Source organism: Typopeltis vanoorti, chromosome 18 (assembly GCF_054136105.1).
Source record: "Typopeltis vanoorti isolate ZY-2024b chromosome 18, IOZ_Tvanoo_1.0, whole genome shotgun sequence".
Taxonomy (NCBI): Eukaryota; Metazoa; Arthropoda; class Arachnida; order Uropygi; family Thelyphonidae; genus Typopeltis; species Typopeltis vanoorti.
The window spans coordinates 95,535,552-95,551,317 of record NC_143566.1 but is presented as its reverse complement, the minus strand read 5'-3'; the positions used below and the strand labels follow the sequence as shown (position 1 = coordinate 95,551,317).

The 15,766-nt window shown below is 35.4% G+C and overlaps 1 protein-coding gene across 3 annotated transcripts in view; it reads left to right on the top strand.

Annotated features, from left to right (window-relative positions):
* LOC150096963 (VPS9 domain-containing protein 1-like) overlaps positions 1-15,766 on the top strand; it is a 453,159-nt gene that overhangs the window by 388,840 nt on the left and 48,553 nt on the right. For 2 of the 3 annotated variants that reach the window (XM_090408053.1, XM_090408054.1), the window contains one exon: positions 8,576-8,701. In XM_090408053.1, the coding sequence (XP_090264179.1) occupies positions 8,576-8,701 (126 nt within the window). The remainder of the gene's footprint in view (positions 1-8,575; positions 8,702-15,766) is intronic. The other variant, XM_090408055.1, reaches the window with a different exon arrangement.

Genomic DNA, 15,766 nt, shown 5'->3' with positions numbered 1-15,766 from the left:
ATTTATTTGGAAAAATAAATTTTCCCAATTTATTTTTGGTATTCAGTCACAAGACAGTCTAGGCCTAATCTCTATATGGGTAATACTGTACAAGAGTTAAAACAATAAGGGAGGTTATCGACGAAGTTGGTAATTCCCTAATTTTTTCTGCTGATTGATTCCATTTATGAACACAAAGAAAATTTATATTTAACTGCACCACTCTGTGTCCATGATTGTAAGAATAATGTTAAGGAATCAATCATCAGCAAGTGCAATGCTACAGTAATCTAATTAAGACAGAACTTTCCTTAATCAAATTACCATTAAGTTATATAGCAGTCGTGGTTCTCTAATCTTTCCTTACTTTCACATTAAATAGAGTTCTCACTTAGATCCGAAGTGTTAAAATGAGTGGTGCAATGAAATGAACTCAGGCAAGCACAAGATTCAATTTAAATAAAAACATTTAATACACTAATACATGAATTTACATTAATCAAAGAAGATCTAAATATAATTAAAATGATCATGAAATAAAGAAGTTCTTATTAAGACAATAGTAACTTCACAGTAGAATATACTCAGCACGATTAAATTCTTAATGTATAGATTTCTACCCTTCTTAGAGTTATAAGCTTCTAAGCACACCTTTAGACAAAAGTTATCTGTTCAATATACTTCAATTGTCAACTCTGCTTAGCCGTTCATGATATATAAAGCACTTATCGCTAAATACACACCAAGGAATTCTAAAGTCCTCTCAATCTATTACAGTAAATCTTAGTAAGTCAGTTTCTAACTTATATCACGTTCTCTTGGAACAAGCTTCAAGATGTCACACATTCAAACTTGAACTGTCATTAAGGCAATACACTTCTCCTTTATTATAATTACATTCACAAAAGACATAGAAAGGATTTCCTTACTGGGATGGTTGATATACTTTGCCTATTATCACGTGTTCTGGAAAACACTTCCTTGATTCTCAATAGCTTTCTCTCTTAGGTCACTTTAGTTCGATAGGATCGAGATTCACCCTAATGCTCTTGTTGGCTCAGGAATTCATGCTTGCTTCGCTCTAAAATTGTCTATCCTTCAGGTTTCCTTTGCAATCCCTGTCATGCTTCTCGTCTTTCACAATTACAAGATGAGGGAATTAGAATCACGATACGAACAAGAGCCCGTGAAAGAGTAAGAAAAAACAGAGCTCCTTTGTCTTTTTAACCCTGGTTGTCTCCTTCGTGCCTCGTATTTCCGCTTATTCAACAGCGCATGTCTCCTTCTTCCTTCTTTGCACCAAAATCTGCTTCATGAATCTTCGTTAGTTCAGCATAGTAACTAGCGCCAAAATGTGTGCTGGCGGATAACTTCGTAATTTCATACAGCACTTAATTTCTGCTATATTGGCTATGTCCTTCACAATAGTTTACATAAACAGACTAAGTTCCGAGTTTCCGTGCATAGTTTACATAGGATATATATATATACTCTACAAAGAATTAGTACAGGATAAATAACTAACACTACTAGAACACACAATCATTTTATAATTATGGAATATATATCAGTAAAGTGAATAATTTACTATTTGTCTGATGAGCAAATTTGGCTCAGGGAATGGATGACTGTGTTAAATCCTGAATGAAACACTATTATATTATAATTCCTTTCATTCAGAATTTAACACTAGGAGATGGTTCTTTGAATGGAGAGAGTAGTTGGTGAGTGAAATGCATTGCCTTAGTGTGGTGAGAATATAAACATATTGAATCTATTTAAGGCATAGTTTGATGAGCTTTGTGTGTAATAGTGGGTACCTCCCACAATGAGTCTTATCCATGGGGGGGGGGGGACATTCCAAGACACCCCACAGATAGTATCAAACCCTATATATAGTATGTTTTTAGCCTATACATATATACTTATGATAAAGTTTAATGTAGAAATTAGGCACAGTAAGAGATTAACCACAACAACTAATAATAAAATAGAATAATTATAAAACATATTGTAATAAAAGTTATCTGAATGTGAATGGAATCTTAGCAACCTCAGCATATGTTTTTTATTATTGTTATTTATTTAGTATTTTATGAAGTCAAGAACTTTCACCTTTTTCACTTAAAAAAGGAAGCACTTGAGGCTTCTCTTTGGCATATCTGAATTGCCAGCATCGCTACTCTTGCGCGATTATTGAGTAAAATGGGGTCATTATTAGGTAAAATAAGGGTTACTTGAACACAAGCACGGCAATAAACATGACATTCGATCTGATAACCGAGAACTACTCAGAATGGCACACAATTCAAAACTTATGAATTGTCTATTACTAAAAGAAGGAGTCATAATGGCTTCATTTCAGTGATGTAAAATTACATAGGCAAAGTGGATATTAGATCCAACATTATTTCAAAGCAGAATGCTTGTAGGAAAGTTTCATAATTTGTTCTGAGAGCTTACAAGAATACAATCCTTAGCATCCCTGAGTTGCTTTAGCTACTTAAGTCAAGTAATGCAAGTTAAAGCAACTGAGAAATACCAAGGATTGTATTTTCATAAGCTCTCAAATCAGCTTACGAAACTTTCATGGTTTCTGCAAATATTCGTCTCTGAAATAATGTTGGATTTTTAATATCCACATTGTTGATGTAATTATAAATTGTTTTTTTATGGAATTTTAGATTTGATATTTTCGGACTGAGCTTGACCAAGGATGACTGAAACCGTGGATAGTGAACCTGTGGACAGGGGGGGACTGCCGTAATAGTGATTTGTTGTTGAGATGCATAAGCAAACTTATGTAGAAGGCATGGAAGCTCAATCTTTGTGTATATATAACAGGTATCTTCTTCAATCATACACATATTAACATCAATTTTATGTAATGTTTCAAATCCCTTGTCTTTTTAATTTCTATTCTCATAATTATATCTTCCTTTTCTTGTATTTGTTGTACATGTAATGCTATTTTCACAAGTATTAAATAATGTGAGAAGGTGCTTATTTAATAGTTCTTCTGTTCCTTCTGCTGCAGTAACATTCCAGCCATACCCTGTTTAAAACGAGTCTTGCAACAGGGTAAATTTCAAAGGAGTGGAAAGAGTAAAATTGTTCCATTTCACAAAGAGAGAGAGAGAGAGAGGGTGGGAGAATAAGACTAAGGTTCCAAATTATAGGACAGTCTGTGTACCTGGGGTTATGTTTAAGGTGTTAGAGAAGTTGGTTTTCTCTTTGAGGTGCAGAAATATAAGTACTGTGTGTGTGGAACTGCTCTCCATGAGGTGATTAAGATTTGGAATTTGGGAAGATGGCAAACTGTGATCTGAAATTCAAAGGGCAGGGCACATAGCAAGGTATTACTGTCCAACCACACATGCGAGGACCCTGGCTGGCACAATGCCAACAATTCAATTCATATTGAAGGGGAGAAAGAAATAAGACAATGTACGAATTCATCACCAACACGCGAAATCACGTACTTTATACTTAAAATTTTCTGACATATAATAATAAACACTTATTACTGATTACCCTATTATTGGAATGAATGTGCCTTCATCTGCCATGAACAGAATTATCGAAGGGTCTCGCATCTGTGGTCAGACACTACACAATGCACTTCTGTATAGATAGAGATTAATTATTATTATTATTTTATCCTAAGACCCCATGCAATCAAATACTCATCTAGAAGGTCCCTTTGTCATAAACACAGCTCATCATATCGTGCCTTAAACACATTCCAATTCTCTGCACAAATCACACACTCTCAGGCAATGCATTCCAATCATTCACAACTCTGTATGCAAAAAACCTGTCTCTCACTCCCTTCTTCAAACCCTCTTGTTCTCCCCTGATCTTCCACCATTTTATGAAAAATCTCTTCAACACTGATCCTTTAACAACCCCTTACCAGCTTGTACATCTCTATCATATCACCCCTCTTCCTCCTGTCCATTAGACTCTGTAAATTGCATCTTCTCAACCTTTCTTCATATTCACCATTTCAGAGATCAGAAAACTACCTTAGTCAGTTACCTCTGGAGTCTTTACAACATCTGCCTTCCAACACTTTAACCACAGAAACTAATACACAGATGGCCTATAATTTGATGCTTGAGTTCTGTCACTTCCCTATGAATTAGTACAATCTTGCCTTCCTTTCCCTCCTTTGGAAGTTGTCCCATGGCAAGATTCACATTAAAAAAAAATCAAGGCAGATGCCAACTCCATGGCACATTCCTTCAAAATACCTAGTGAAATATTATCAAGTCCCACAGCCTTATTTACAATAAATTTCCTCAGTTCCTCATATACCTTTTGCACACTTACAATCAATCTCCTCATCATCAACTGCTCTTGAACTCTCAATGATGTCACATTCACAGGAATGAAAAGAATCAAAATGAAATGAAAGACTTTTATGAATTGTTCCTGAACTATCTCAACTATATCGTTTGCAGCAGTTCTTATACTTTTACCATTTTCTCCGATCAATGTCATCCTTCCATATTCATCCTTTTTTTTATTTATGGCTGCATATTGAACTTTTATACTGAACTTTTGCTACCCTTACCAATGAAGTCACCCGCCTTGCCTGTTCTTTGTAATCCTCATGGAATTGATTATTACCACTCCTCTTATTTTGCCTCCACAATGCCTTTTTCCTCTGTATTGCATGTTTAATCTCTTCATTCATCCATTTCACACCTACTTTATTTAACCTTCTGATTCTTGGAATACTACTAGATAGTTCTTGAATATCACCCAAACAACATTGATCTCCCTTCCAGACAACTCATTCCTTGCTACTCCTGCAAGCTGTTTTCCTGAGCTTCTCATAATCACCAGTCTTGTAGCCCCACATACTCTTTCTTCATAGAGGTCCTCATACTGCTGGCAACCACTCAGATAATCACTTCATGGTCACTCTCACCAGTTCGAGGGTGATTTGACACCTCATTTATAATTACATACTCTGATGAGATGATCATATCCAAGACCCTCAATCCTTGCATACCCTCTATTTCATAATTACTGAGGTAGTTGTCTCTCAAAAACTTGATAAACTCATCTTATTTGCTTAGCTAATTTGATTATACGTTTCATTTACATTACCAAGTCTATAACAACATCCAACTAAGTATATCATTCTATTCACCTCTATCTCACACCATACTGCCTCAAAACATCGGCTACTATTTGGCTCTTGCATCTCTACCTTGTATGGACATAACTCTTACTCTATCATCAATAGCACTCCCTCCTTCCTTTTTACCCTTTCTATCTTCATGAAACACATCATACCCTTTCATCTCTATTCCTGTCAGGATGTTATCCTCATCCAACCATGTCTCACGTATTCCAACAATTCTTGGGTGAACAGACTCAATAAATGCAACCATTTCATTTGCCTTCTTTCTTAACTTCTAGCATTTGTACACTAACATAACAGCTCAATCATGGATCTATAACAAGTTTCCCTGACACCACTTATTAGATGTGACTTCTCCATACTTAACTTGAGCCATTTCTTTTTTTCCTTATTCACCTTAGAACCTTCTTCAAATCCAACTATTTTCCTTGATCGCAGGTCACCCCTCTTCCCTTTTTCTTAACACACACACACACATTCACATCCTCTTGGAGCATCAACCTTTCTCACACTCTGTTCCCCTGTCTACGCTGAGCTTTCCCATTTCCCTGTTTGTCTCATCAACCCTAGCTCCCATTGATGAGACATCAATAAAGGTCGAAACCGGTCTGGGTAGTGGCCCCTTGCCTTTAATACATAGCATCGTACATCTCCTCCAGGAGATGTGCTTTGCATTAAGGGTAAATATTAAGAATAGTGATCAGAGCTTATTCTACCTTTACCACGAGTTGCCTTGGACTTGCACTATGTGCAGGGTCAGCTAGACTTGCAACACTTGCAGGTGCAAACTTGACTGACTTGTCTGTTTGCTTACTTGGGAAATGGAGTAAAAAACCAGGTTTATATTTAAAATAACTTGGTATCTTTAACATATATATATATATATTTTTTTTTTTTTAAAGAATTGAATGACATAAACCGAGAGAAAAGGAAATAGGTTTAATAGTATCACATGACTAGTTTCAGCTTTTTACAGCCTTCTTCAGGTGTTTTTATAAAAGAAAAGAAAAAACATTAAACATTGAAGATAAAAACTGTGAACAGCACAGGAAATTCACTATACATATTCAACGTGAAAACGTTGTAGTTAACGTATTCAAAGCTGTTCCTTTGTTGGCCACATTGTTGGGTAAGTGCGTGCATATAGCATCTTGTGAGCACCAGTATTTAATCACAGCAGAATGACAGTCTAGGAGGTTATAGCTTAAATTATTATTTAAATGTACAGGGTTGAGGATGATTTCTCTAGATTCTACAATTTTTTTCTCCAATTCGTCATGGCAACGGAAAATGTTGTTAGATCTATCCCAAAGGATTGTATGACTATGGTTTTCATCATCAGAATCGGCTGAAAAATGGATATGGCTGGATAAAGCACTGGCACGTGTTCTCTTGTAAGTGATGTCCCTCCTGTGCTCCTCCATACGCAATTCAATAGACTTATCCGTCTGGCCAAAGTAAGGAATGTCACAGTCACACCATATCTTATACACACCAGGATATTTTAGATTGTGATGGCTAGGCTTTGGACAGCTCACTAGAGAGCGGATCTTAGGAAGCGGAGTAAATAAAGTTCTAATGTTATATTTTTTGAGAAACTGTGCTTATGTATGGTATAGATATATTGCCTTTAACATTATTCATTTCTTCAGTATGGCAACTAGGAGGATTAAAAAGGAATTTTTTAGTAATTTTTTGAGAATAACCATTTAGTCTGAAAGTAGATCTAAGAAAATTGATTTCTTTACGAAGTTCATCTGGGTCGTCAAGAAGAGAATGAGCTCCGTGTCCCAAAGCGAGCTCTAGTCGTGTGATACTATTAAACCTTTTTCCTTTTCTCTCGGTTTATGTCATTCAATTCTTTTAAAAAATATGTTTAACAACCGAGTAAATGAACCTCCGTGCATATATATATATATATATATATGTATACATACACTAGGGGGCTCCCCCCCCCCCCCGGCACTTACGGCGCCCAACCCACCTGTGTTCTGGACCGGTAGGCTGGTTCTCCTTGAATTCCGATGACTCGACACTCAGGGTAGCTCCTGAGTTTCAAATTTCAAATAACTTGATAAAAACATTACACAAAAATGTTACATAAAACATTACAAAAAATGTTACACAAAAACGTTACAGCCTACATCCATTTCAAGCCGACGTCACATCCATTTCCAATTTCAGCTTATCATTTTATAGTATAGAGTAGATATATATACTTATTATTATTCCTTCCCTCCTCTTACCTTGCGGTGTCGAGGATTTTCTATTCACTTAACTGCCACTGCATTGAGGATAAAGTGGTAAGCCCTATGCCTCCATATATATATATTATTATTATTATTATTATTCATGACACCTCCAAGGAGTCCGAAGGCTCATCGTGGTAGGACACCTATTGTACAACTCTCTGTCTCCACCACTACACCGAACCTCTACATATATATATATATATGTTAAAGATACCAAGCAATTTTAAACCTGGTTTTACACCATTTTTCCCAAGTAAGCAAACAAACAAAAATGTCAAGTTTGCACCTGCAAGTGATGCAAGACTAGCTGATCCTACAGGTAGTGCAAGACCAAGGAAACTCGTGGTAGAGGTGGAACAAGCTCCGATCACTAATCTTAATATTCACCCTTAATGCCAAAACACATCTCCAAGAAGGGGATGTATGATGTTTTGTATTAAAGGCAAGGGGCCAACTTATGGTAACTTGTTTTGGTAAAATACTTACAAGCTCTGTATTACTAAATCTTGGTATTTCTAGCCTAGCTCCCACTGATGAAACCTCAAAAAAGGTCGAAACCGGTCTCGGTAGTTCCCCCTTGCCTTTAATACAAAACATCATACATCCCCTTCTTGGAGATGTGTTTTGGCATTAAGGGTAAATATTAAGATTAGTGATCAGAGCTTGTACCACCTTTACCACGAGTTGCCTTGGTCTTGCACTACCTGTAGGATCAGCTAGTCTTGCATCACTTGCAGGCGCAAACTTGACATTTTTGTTTATTTGCTTACTTGGGAAAAATGGAGTAAAACCAGGTGTAAAATTGCTTGGTATCTTTAACATAATTATACCCAAGGTAAAAATACTTTCTACATATATATATATATATATATAAAACCAATATAAATAGAAAAAATGCTTAGCCTACCAATAGTATAAAATTATACTAGAGCTTATAAATAAACCTTTTGTGGATGGAATCCATATAGAAAAAGAGAGAGAGAGAGAAAAAATTGGGGGATGATCTACAAAAGTTTGATGTGAGATGGTGAGCATGAACAGGAACAATTAGAAAGCTAAGGGAAGGCCTATATCTAGCATTCAATATTAAATAGGCTAAAGAAGAAGATAATATAATTGTGCATATGATTACAAAAATAAAAAATGTTTATTTATGTATGATTAATCAGATATTTTTTATTGTCAGTATTCATATCTCATTTACTAGAGGGGCTGATGAGCTTTTGCCGGTACTGAGTTTTATCTTAATCCAGACAGGATTGCCCCAGATGATGTCTGAATGTCAAGCTATGGAACAGTTGGTTGAGGAAAGGTAAGTTACACAGTTAGAAATGAAATTAACACCATATGACATTGTTAGTCCAAAGCTTATTTGATTAATAGTAAAATTAAGATTGCTTATTTATAAAATTAAATTAAAATTAAAAACAAAATCATGAATAAAATTATTCTTTTATTCATGTTTTTTATTTTATTTATTCTCCTCTGTATGTTTATTTCACTATTAGATAATGCAGATATATTAAAACTAAAAGTATAATTATAATAATTATTATTAATATGCATTTTCCTCCAGGGACTCCAAGGACTTACTGAGACAGTACTTCTTTAGTCACTCATATATATCTCTCCTTTATCAGATAATCAAATGGTAGCCCATTCTACACACATTGTGAAAAGAACCTGGATCTCACATGTTTCCTAACCACATCCTTAGCATGCTTCCAGAGATGATCTTGAGTTCTACCTTAACCAACTATATAATTTTTTTTTTAAGTATTGTTACTAGTTATCTTGAATTTTTGTTGGATATTTGTTGTTAGATTGTTCTTGGATATATTGTTACTAGTTGGCTTGGATGTTAGGTGGTTGTATAAGGCCAAATTATTTTCATCAGATAACTAGAAATTTGATGATCCAGAAAAATTAGAAAAGTACTTTGGGTGGTATTGTTGCTGATGCTAAGAAAACTGAACCATATTAGATTGTATTATTTTAATGGCTAATATAGCCTACTTTTGTTTAGGAGTGACCCTTTTTTTACAATGTAAATGGCTCTTTACCCATAATTCTAGGGCATTACAGAAGTGTTATAAAACTAATATAGGAAGAATAAATATAGGAAAAATTTTGGACATATCTTTTGGAAGTTGTTTTCTGTCTCCTTATTCTGGTGATGTGCCTTCATATGCTGTTAAGCTATTAAAGAAAGGGGGAGGGGGGAATGTGGGGATTTATTTGAAAAAACCTGGGTTTTTTAATATTAGTATAATATTATTATTATTATTAAGGATGGGTAGAGAGCATTTTGGGAGGGGGGTGAGAGAAGGATCTGAAGACAGAAATTATTTTTGGGGGGAAGAGGAGGGATTTAAGGGATAAAGTCAGGGGTGGGAGTGATGGGGTGTGAGCCGTTTTGACAACTGTCATCTTCAGAACTCATGGGGAAGTGGTGCTATGTCATGTCTATTAGGTGTTTCTGTTTTTGGTATTTGTGTTGTCTCCTATTGGTCAGAGTCATGACCTAATTTTTATGTTGTGGAGCTTCCAACTCTCGGAGATTATGTAGGGTCAGTGAACATTTATTGAGTTTTCGTCACATTTCTAAAAAATAATAGTAATTATTTAATATTAAATAATTATTTAATTAGTAATTATAACGCTAGTGTCGCCGATACTTTATATAGTTTACTATATTCGGCCAGAAACTCTCTGATTCCAATCTTTGAGTTTCTTATTCGGTTTCAAAACTATGTGGGATTTAATATCCCCTTAATTTAAGTAATGTTTTCATTGCCGAAATGAAGCTTATTAGCTCTTTATACTTAAGTAACTTAATGGTTGCACCTGTTTGGATAACTCGTTTGCAGAGTATATAAGTTCTTTTCACTATACACTTTGGTATTAGGTCTAGCTACTCACTGATGAAGCCTCAAAAAAGGCTGAAACCGGTCTGGGTAGTGACCTCCCTCCATAATGTAATAACAGCATACATTTCCTAGGAAATGTGTTTTTACATTATGGAAAATACCTAAGAATAGTGATCAGAACTTTACCACCTTTGCTACGAGTCGCCTGGTATTGTACTATGTACTAGGATCACTTGCATTTGCTAACGCTAGTGTCGCCGATACTTTATATAGTTTACTATATTCGGCAAGAAACTCTCTGATTCCAATCTTTGAGTTTCTTATTCGGTTTTAAAACTATTGGGATTTAATATCCCCTTAATTTAAGTAATGTTTTCATTGCCGAAATGAAGCTTATTAGCTCTTTATACTTAAGTAATTATTTATTTATTAAGTTTTTTAATAGTAAATAATAGTAGAATTAAAATAATAGTTACTTAAATATAAAGAGCCAATAGACTTCATTTCGGCAATATAAACATCATTTAAATTAAGGGGATATTAAATCCCACATTGTTTTAAAACCGAATACGAAACTCAAAGATTGGAATCAGAGAGTTTCAGAAAGTTTTTGAAACTCTCTGATTCCAATCTTTGAGTTTCGTATTCGGTTTTAAAACAATGTCGGATTTAATATCCCCTTAATTTAAATGAAAATTAAAATAATAGTTTATTTTTAGAGGAGTAACATGGTAATTTTCCTAGAAATAATACCTATCATATTAGATTCTTTTAAATAATAAGATGATTTACTTAGGCAAGCTATATTCTTAAACACTAAACATGAAGGTAAACTTCTTGAATGGGAGCCAGTTTCAAGTAGAACAGTGTTCAAATTTCAAAATGGAAAATTGGACAGTTAGAATATGTGCCTATGATCCCACAGCACATTCTGGAGTAGTAGGGAAGAGTAAAGGAATTTTTTGAGCCATTAGAAGGTCAGCTGATTAAAAAGAAAGTTCCAGACCTGCACACAATAATCCAAGTGTGGTCTTATCAGAGCCTTATAAAGAGGCAAAATGACTTTCTTATCTTTACATGTCAAAGTTCATTTCAACATTGCAATTATCCTCTGAAGGGTTGGTCGATTAGTAGAGCCTCTGCTACTAATGGCTCACGGATAAAGTTAAGCAAGTTTGAGCACAGTTAGTATTTGGAACTGGTCAGTCATTCGATGCTGTTGGCACACTCTCCCTCGATGAGTCTTTGGACTCCCTGGAGGTGTCACCTAATAATAATAATAATAATAATTATTATTATTATTATATTTATAATTTTTGCTATATGGACCTTGAACTTCAACTTTCTATATGTTAAAATTCCAAGATCCCTAGCCTGATCAGTTTCTTCTTGCATAATTCCACCAATATAATGACACTGGATATCTCACCATATCAAAGTGCATGACTAATATAATGACAATGGATATCTCACCATTTCAAAGTGCATGACTTTACTAACATTAAACTGACATCATTTTCACATGCCCACAATTCCAGCCTATTCAAATTATTCTGCAAGAGTACTGCATATCAGCGTCATTCCTGATTTTATTATTATTATTTATTATTATTAGACACCTTCAGGGAGTCCAAAGACTCATCGAAGTAGGGCATCTACTCTACAACTCTTTCTCACTCAACCCACCAACTGACTGTAACTACACCAACACCTTCTATCACCGACCACTACCACTAGTATTTCCACAGATAATTGCAAACATCCATGCCCACAGCAGGATTCGAACCTGCAGCCTTTTGGCTGGAGAGCAGATCCAACCAGGCTGGCCTCCCTTTTAACCTCCCTATTTTTACATTGTCAGCAAATAGTTGTATGTCTCCTGTCAAATCTTTCCCAATGTCATTAATATAAAGATTGAATAACAATGAAACAAGGACTGATCCTTGCGGTACACCACTAGTTATCTTAAATTTTACACTTACATTCCATATATATTACATTTTGATATCGATCATTGAGTCAGTCATTCTCTTATCCATGCTAATATTTTATAATCCAATCCATATTCTCCAGTTTATGCAACTGTCTTATATTGTTCTGTCAAAAACCTTAGAAAGTCAAAAAAAATATCATGGTGTATCTATTTCCTTTGTATAATTCAACAATAACATTATTACTGAATGTGAGTAAGTTGCTCAAAATGCTCCTTCCCCTTGCTGCTCATTGTGAAGTATAAATTCTGTCAACTCTGCATAAGTTGATTAAGACTCAACTTATGCAGAAATATAGTGAAGATTTTGGAAAATAAACTTTTCCAAAATCTTCACTACCACTCCAGAGATATGGATAGATCAATAATTTCAGTCTTTGCGTGACCCTTGTGCAGCAGGATTACCATATATTCTTTCCATTCCTGTAGAATCTTCCCTGTTCTGAGGTTCAAATTATATAGCCTAGTCATAGGAATAGCCAGTTTGGCCGAACGCTCTTTTACCATATGAGATTATTTGTTTCTTTTATTTATTTATTGATATGTTTATTTGATTCTTCTCTGTAGTGAAGAGAATTTTTTGATTTAACTTTAAATGCTCTAAAAATTCATATAAATATGTACCAAATAACAACCACATCTTTAAAAAGTGCATCCAACTAAAGATTTGAGTGTGGTTATATCATGGACCGTGGTCTCTGTTTTACACAGTATACTTGTCTATACATTAACACTTATGTAAAAGGAAAGAGTGCACCAGTCTCATATAGTTGCTTGCACGTTTTTCCCTTCCATATAAACTAACCAGTAAGAATGGAGAATTGCAATCATTGATTGTCAAGAATGAGACTTAATAAAATCAAGGTTCTATTAAGTGGTACATTAGTAAACAGAGGTAATGTCAAATCCAGTCATGATGTCTGAAATTTTGAGGGTGAAGGTTTTAAAACTAATTTTGAAATAAATTTAATTTTTTATAAAACAGGAGTTTTCTATGAGGAAGGGAACAATGATTTTGCTAACAGTTGAGTATGGTGGTAAGTAGGACTATCCATACTATTAACTCCCGATGAAAGTATTTAATTTATGAATTTATGGATACCATATATCTGTGGTGGTCAGCATAGTAAAATTAATGATTTAATATGAGTCTTGTGTATGAGTGAAATGAGTATCTTATTATTATTATTAACATATGACCTCCATTTAGTCAGAGACCCATCATCGAAAGTACACACTATTGCCCACAATGCTCATCCATCCGTGCTTTAAACTAATTCAATGTGTCTACATTCACAACAAACTCAGGCAATGCATTCCACTCACCAACCACTCTCCATGTAAAGAACCTATTCCTTACTCCTCTGCTCACACCCTCTTTATACAGCCTCCAGTGATGGCCTCTTGTTCTATGCCCCTCTCCTATTTTATGAAAAAACTCTTCCATGTCAACCTGATAACAACCCCTGAATAGGTCATATGTCTCAATCATATCCCCCCCCCTCTTCCTCCTATTCACAAGGCTCTGCAACTAACATTTTTTCAATCTGCCCTCATACTCCACATTCCAAAGACCGCTGACCACCTTTGTGAATCTTCTCTAGACACTTTCCAACATATCCTCGTCACCATGAAACCCCAGCGACCAAATCTGTGCAATCCATATGAGGCCTGATCAAGATCTTATACAATGGTCATAACCTCTATTTCTGCATGTCAGAGTCCTCCGCATCATTGCCATTATCCGATACGACATCTTCACAACTTGTGCAATGTGGCCCTTGAATTTCAGGTCATTGTCCACCATCACTCCTAGATCTCTCATCTCCTCTACTTCCTTTAACGTTCCCCATCAAGGGTATACTTCAATTCCCATTGTTGCTTACCAAATCTCAAACCTTACACTATGCAACACTGAACTGCTACACTTACCTGCCCATTCATGCAATCTATTCAAGTCCTCTTGTAAGCCATAACATCCACTTGACTCTACATTGCTCTCCCCAATTTTGCATCATCTGCAAACATCCAGATTTCATGCTTAACCTCCACATTCATCCATTTTACACCTACCTTGTTCAGTCTTTTGGCCTTTGGACTACATTCACGCATTGATGCTGTTATGTATTTCTTTGTCAGTTCTAATGCAGCATTTATTTCCTTACCGCTGAACTCCTCATTCCATGTTATAGCTCCAAGTTAAGCCCATCCCAATATCCGTGTGTAGAGACTTAAGTGCTGTGAGGATATCATGTTAGAGGCTTAATGGATTGTATATGCACTCTATATACAATCTGAGGTTACACGGTAATCAGCACTCATATTTGTAAATTTAGGGACACAAAAACACACGTGTTGAACAGATTATTTTATTAATTACTAATAAAATAAAACTTGACATTTCGACCCCTGTATCGAGGTCATCATCAGAAGAATACAAGTGTATAAGGAACCAAGCTACATGCTCATGCCCTGTATACCGGTAAACTGAATCTACGTAGTTAGTTAATCCTTTTCCCTAGCCTGACCTCTAGTGATAAAAAATAAATAAATAAAAAATAAATAAAATAAATAAGTAAATAAAATAAAATAAATAAATACAACTACAATAAACTGTTAAAGTCCTCATGTATTAATATTCTGGATTTGTACAGTTCTGATTGTTATAATATGATTTCTTTCAGTTGCTGTTGAATGTTACAAACACTTCACCAGGTTGTCTTCTTGTAGTGGGATCTTTTCTATGGCTAGTTTAGGTTGTTATACAGGTTGTAGATGGGTCCTCCACATTCTTGAAATGGTTAGGCCATCATTTTTGTTGAGATTTGGGTTGTGTTTGAGCATTTCACATGACTCTTTAAATTTTCTCTCAAACCAGGTTTTGGTGCAGTGTAGGGACTTGGTATTTTTCCATTCAATTCTGTAGTATGTTTGGAGTGCATGGTCAGAAAGGCTGGTTTTACCAAAATGGAGGTATTTAATTTGTTGTTTGTGTTCGTCTTGTCCGATTGGGATGGTTCGCCCTGTTTCCCCTATGTATGGTATGTTGCATGCGCATTGTATTTTGTATACCCCTGGGTGGGCTAGGTGTGAAAGAGGATCTTTAGAAGAACTGAGTAGGTGTCTTAACTTGTTTGGGGGTTTAAAGGTGGTTTTAATGTTGTATTTGCAAAGTGTTCTGTCTGTTTTTTCAGAAATGCCTCTAACATAAGGAATGGCAATAGCATTCTTGAAATCTTTTTTGTTCTTACTGGTATCTTTATGGAGAATCTTGTGAATAGTTTTTTTACTGTATCCTTTTTTGATAAATGTTTGGTTGATGATTTTGTATTCCTGGTTTAGAGCCTGTTCATTAGAACAGGTAGTTGGGGCTCTGTGTTTAAGGGTGCTTATGACACCTAGTTTTTGTGTTGGGTGGTGGTAAGAATTTTTGTGTATGTATTGGCCTGTGTGTGTGTGTGTGTAGGTTTGCGGTAAACTGAGAAGGAGAGACAGCCAGAGGGAAGGCGTGTGACAA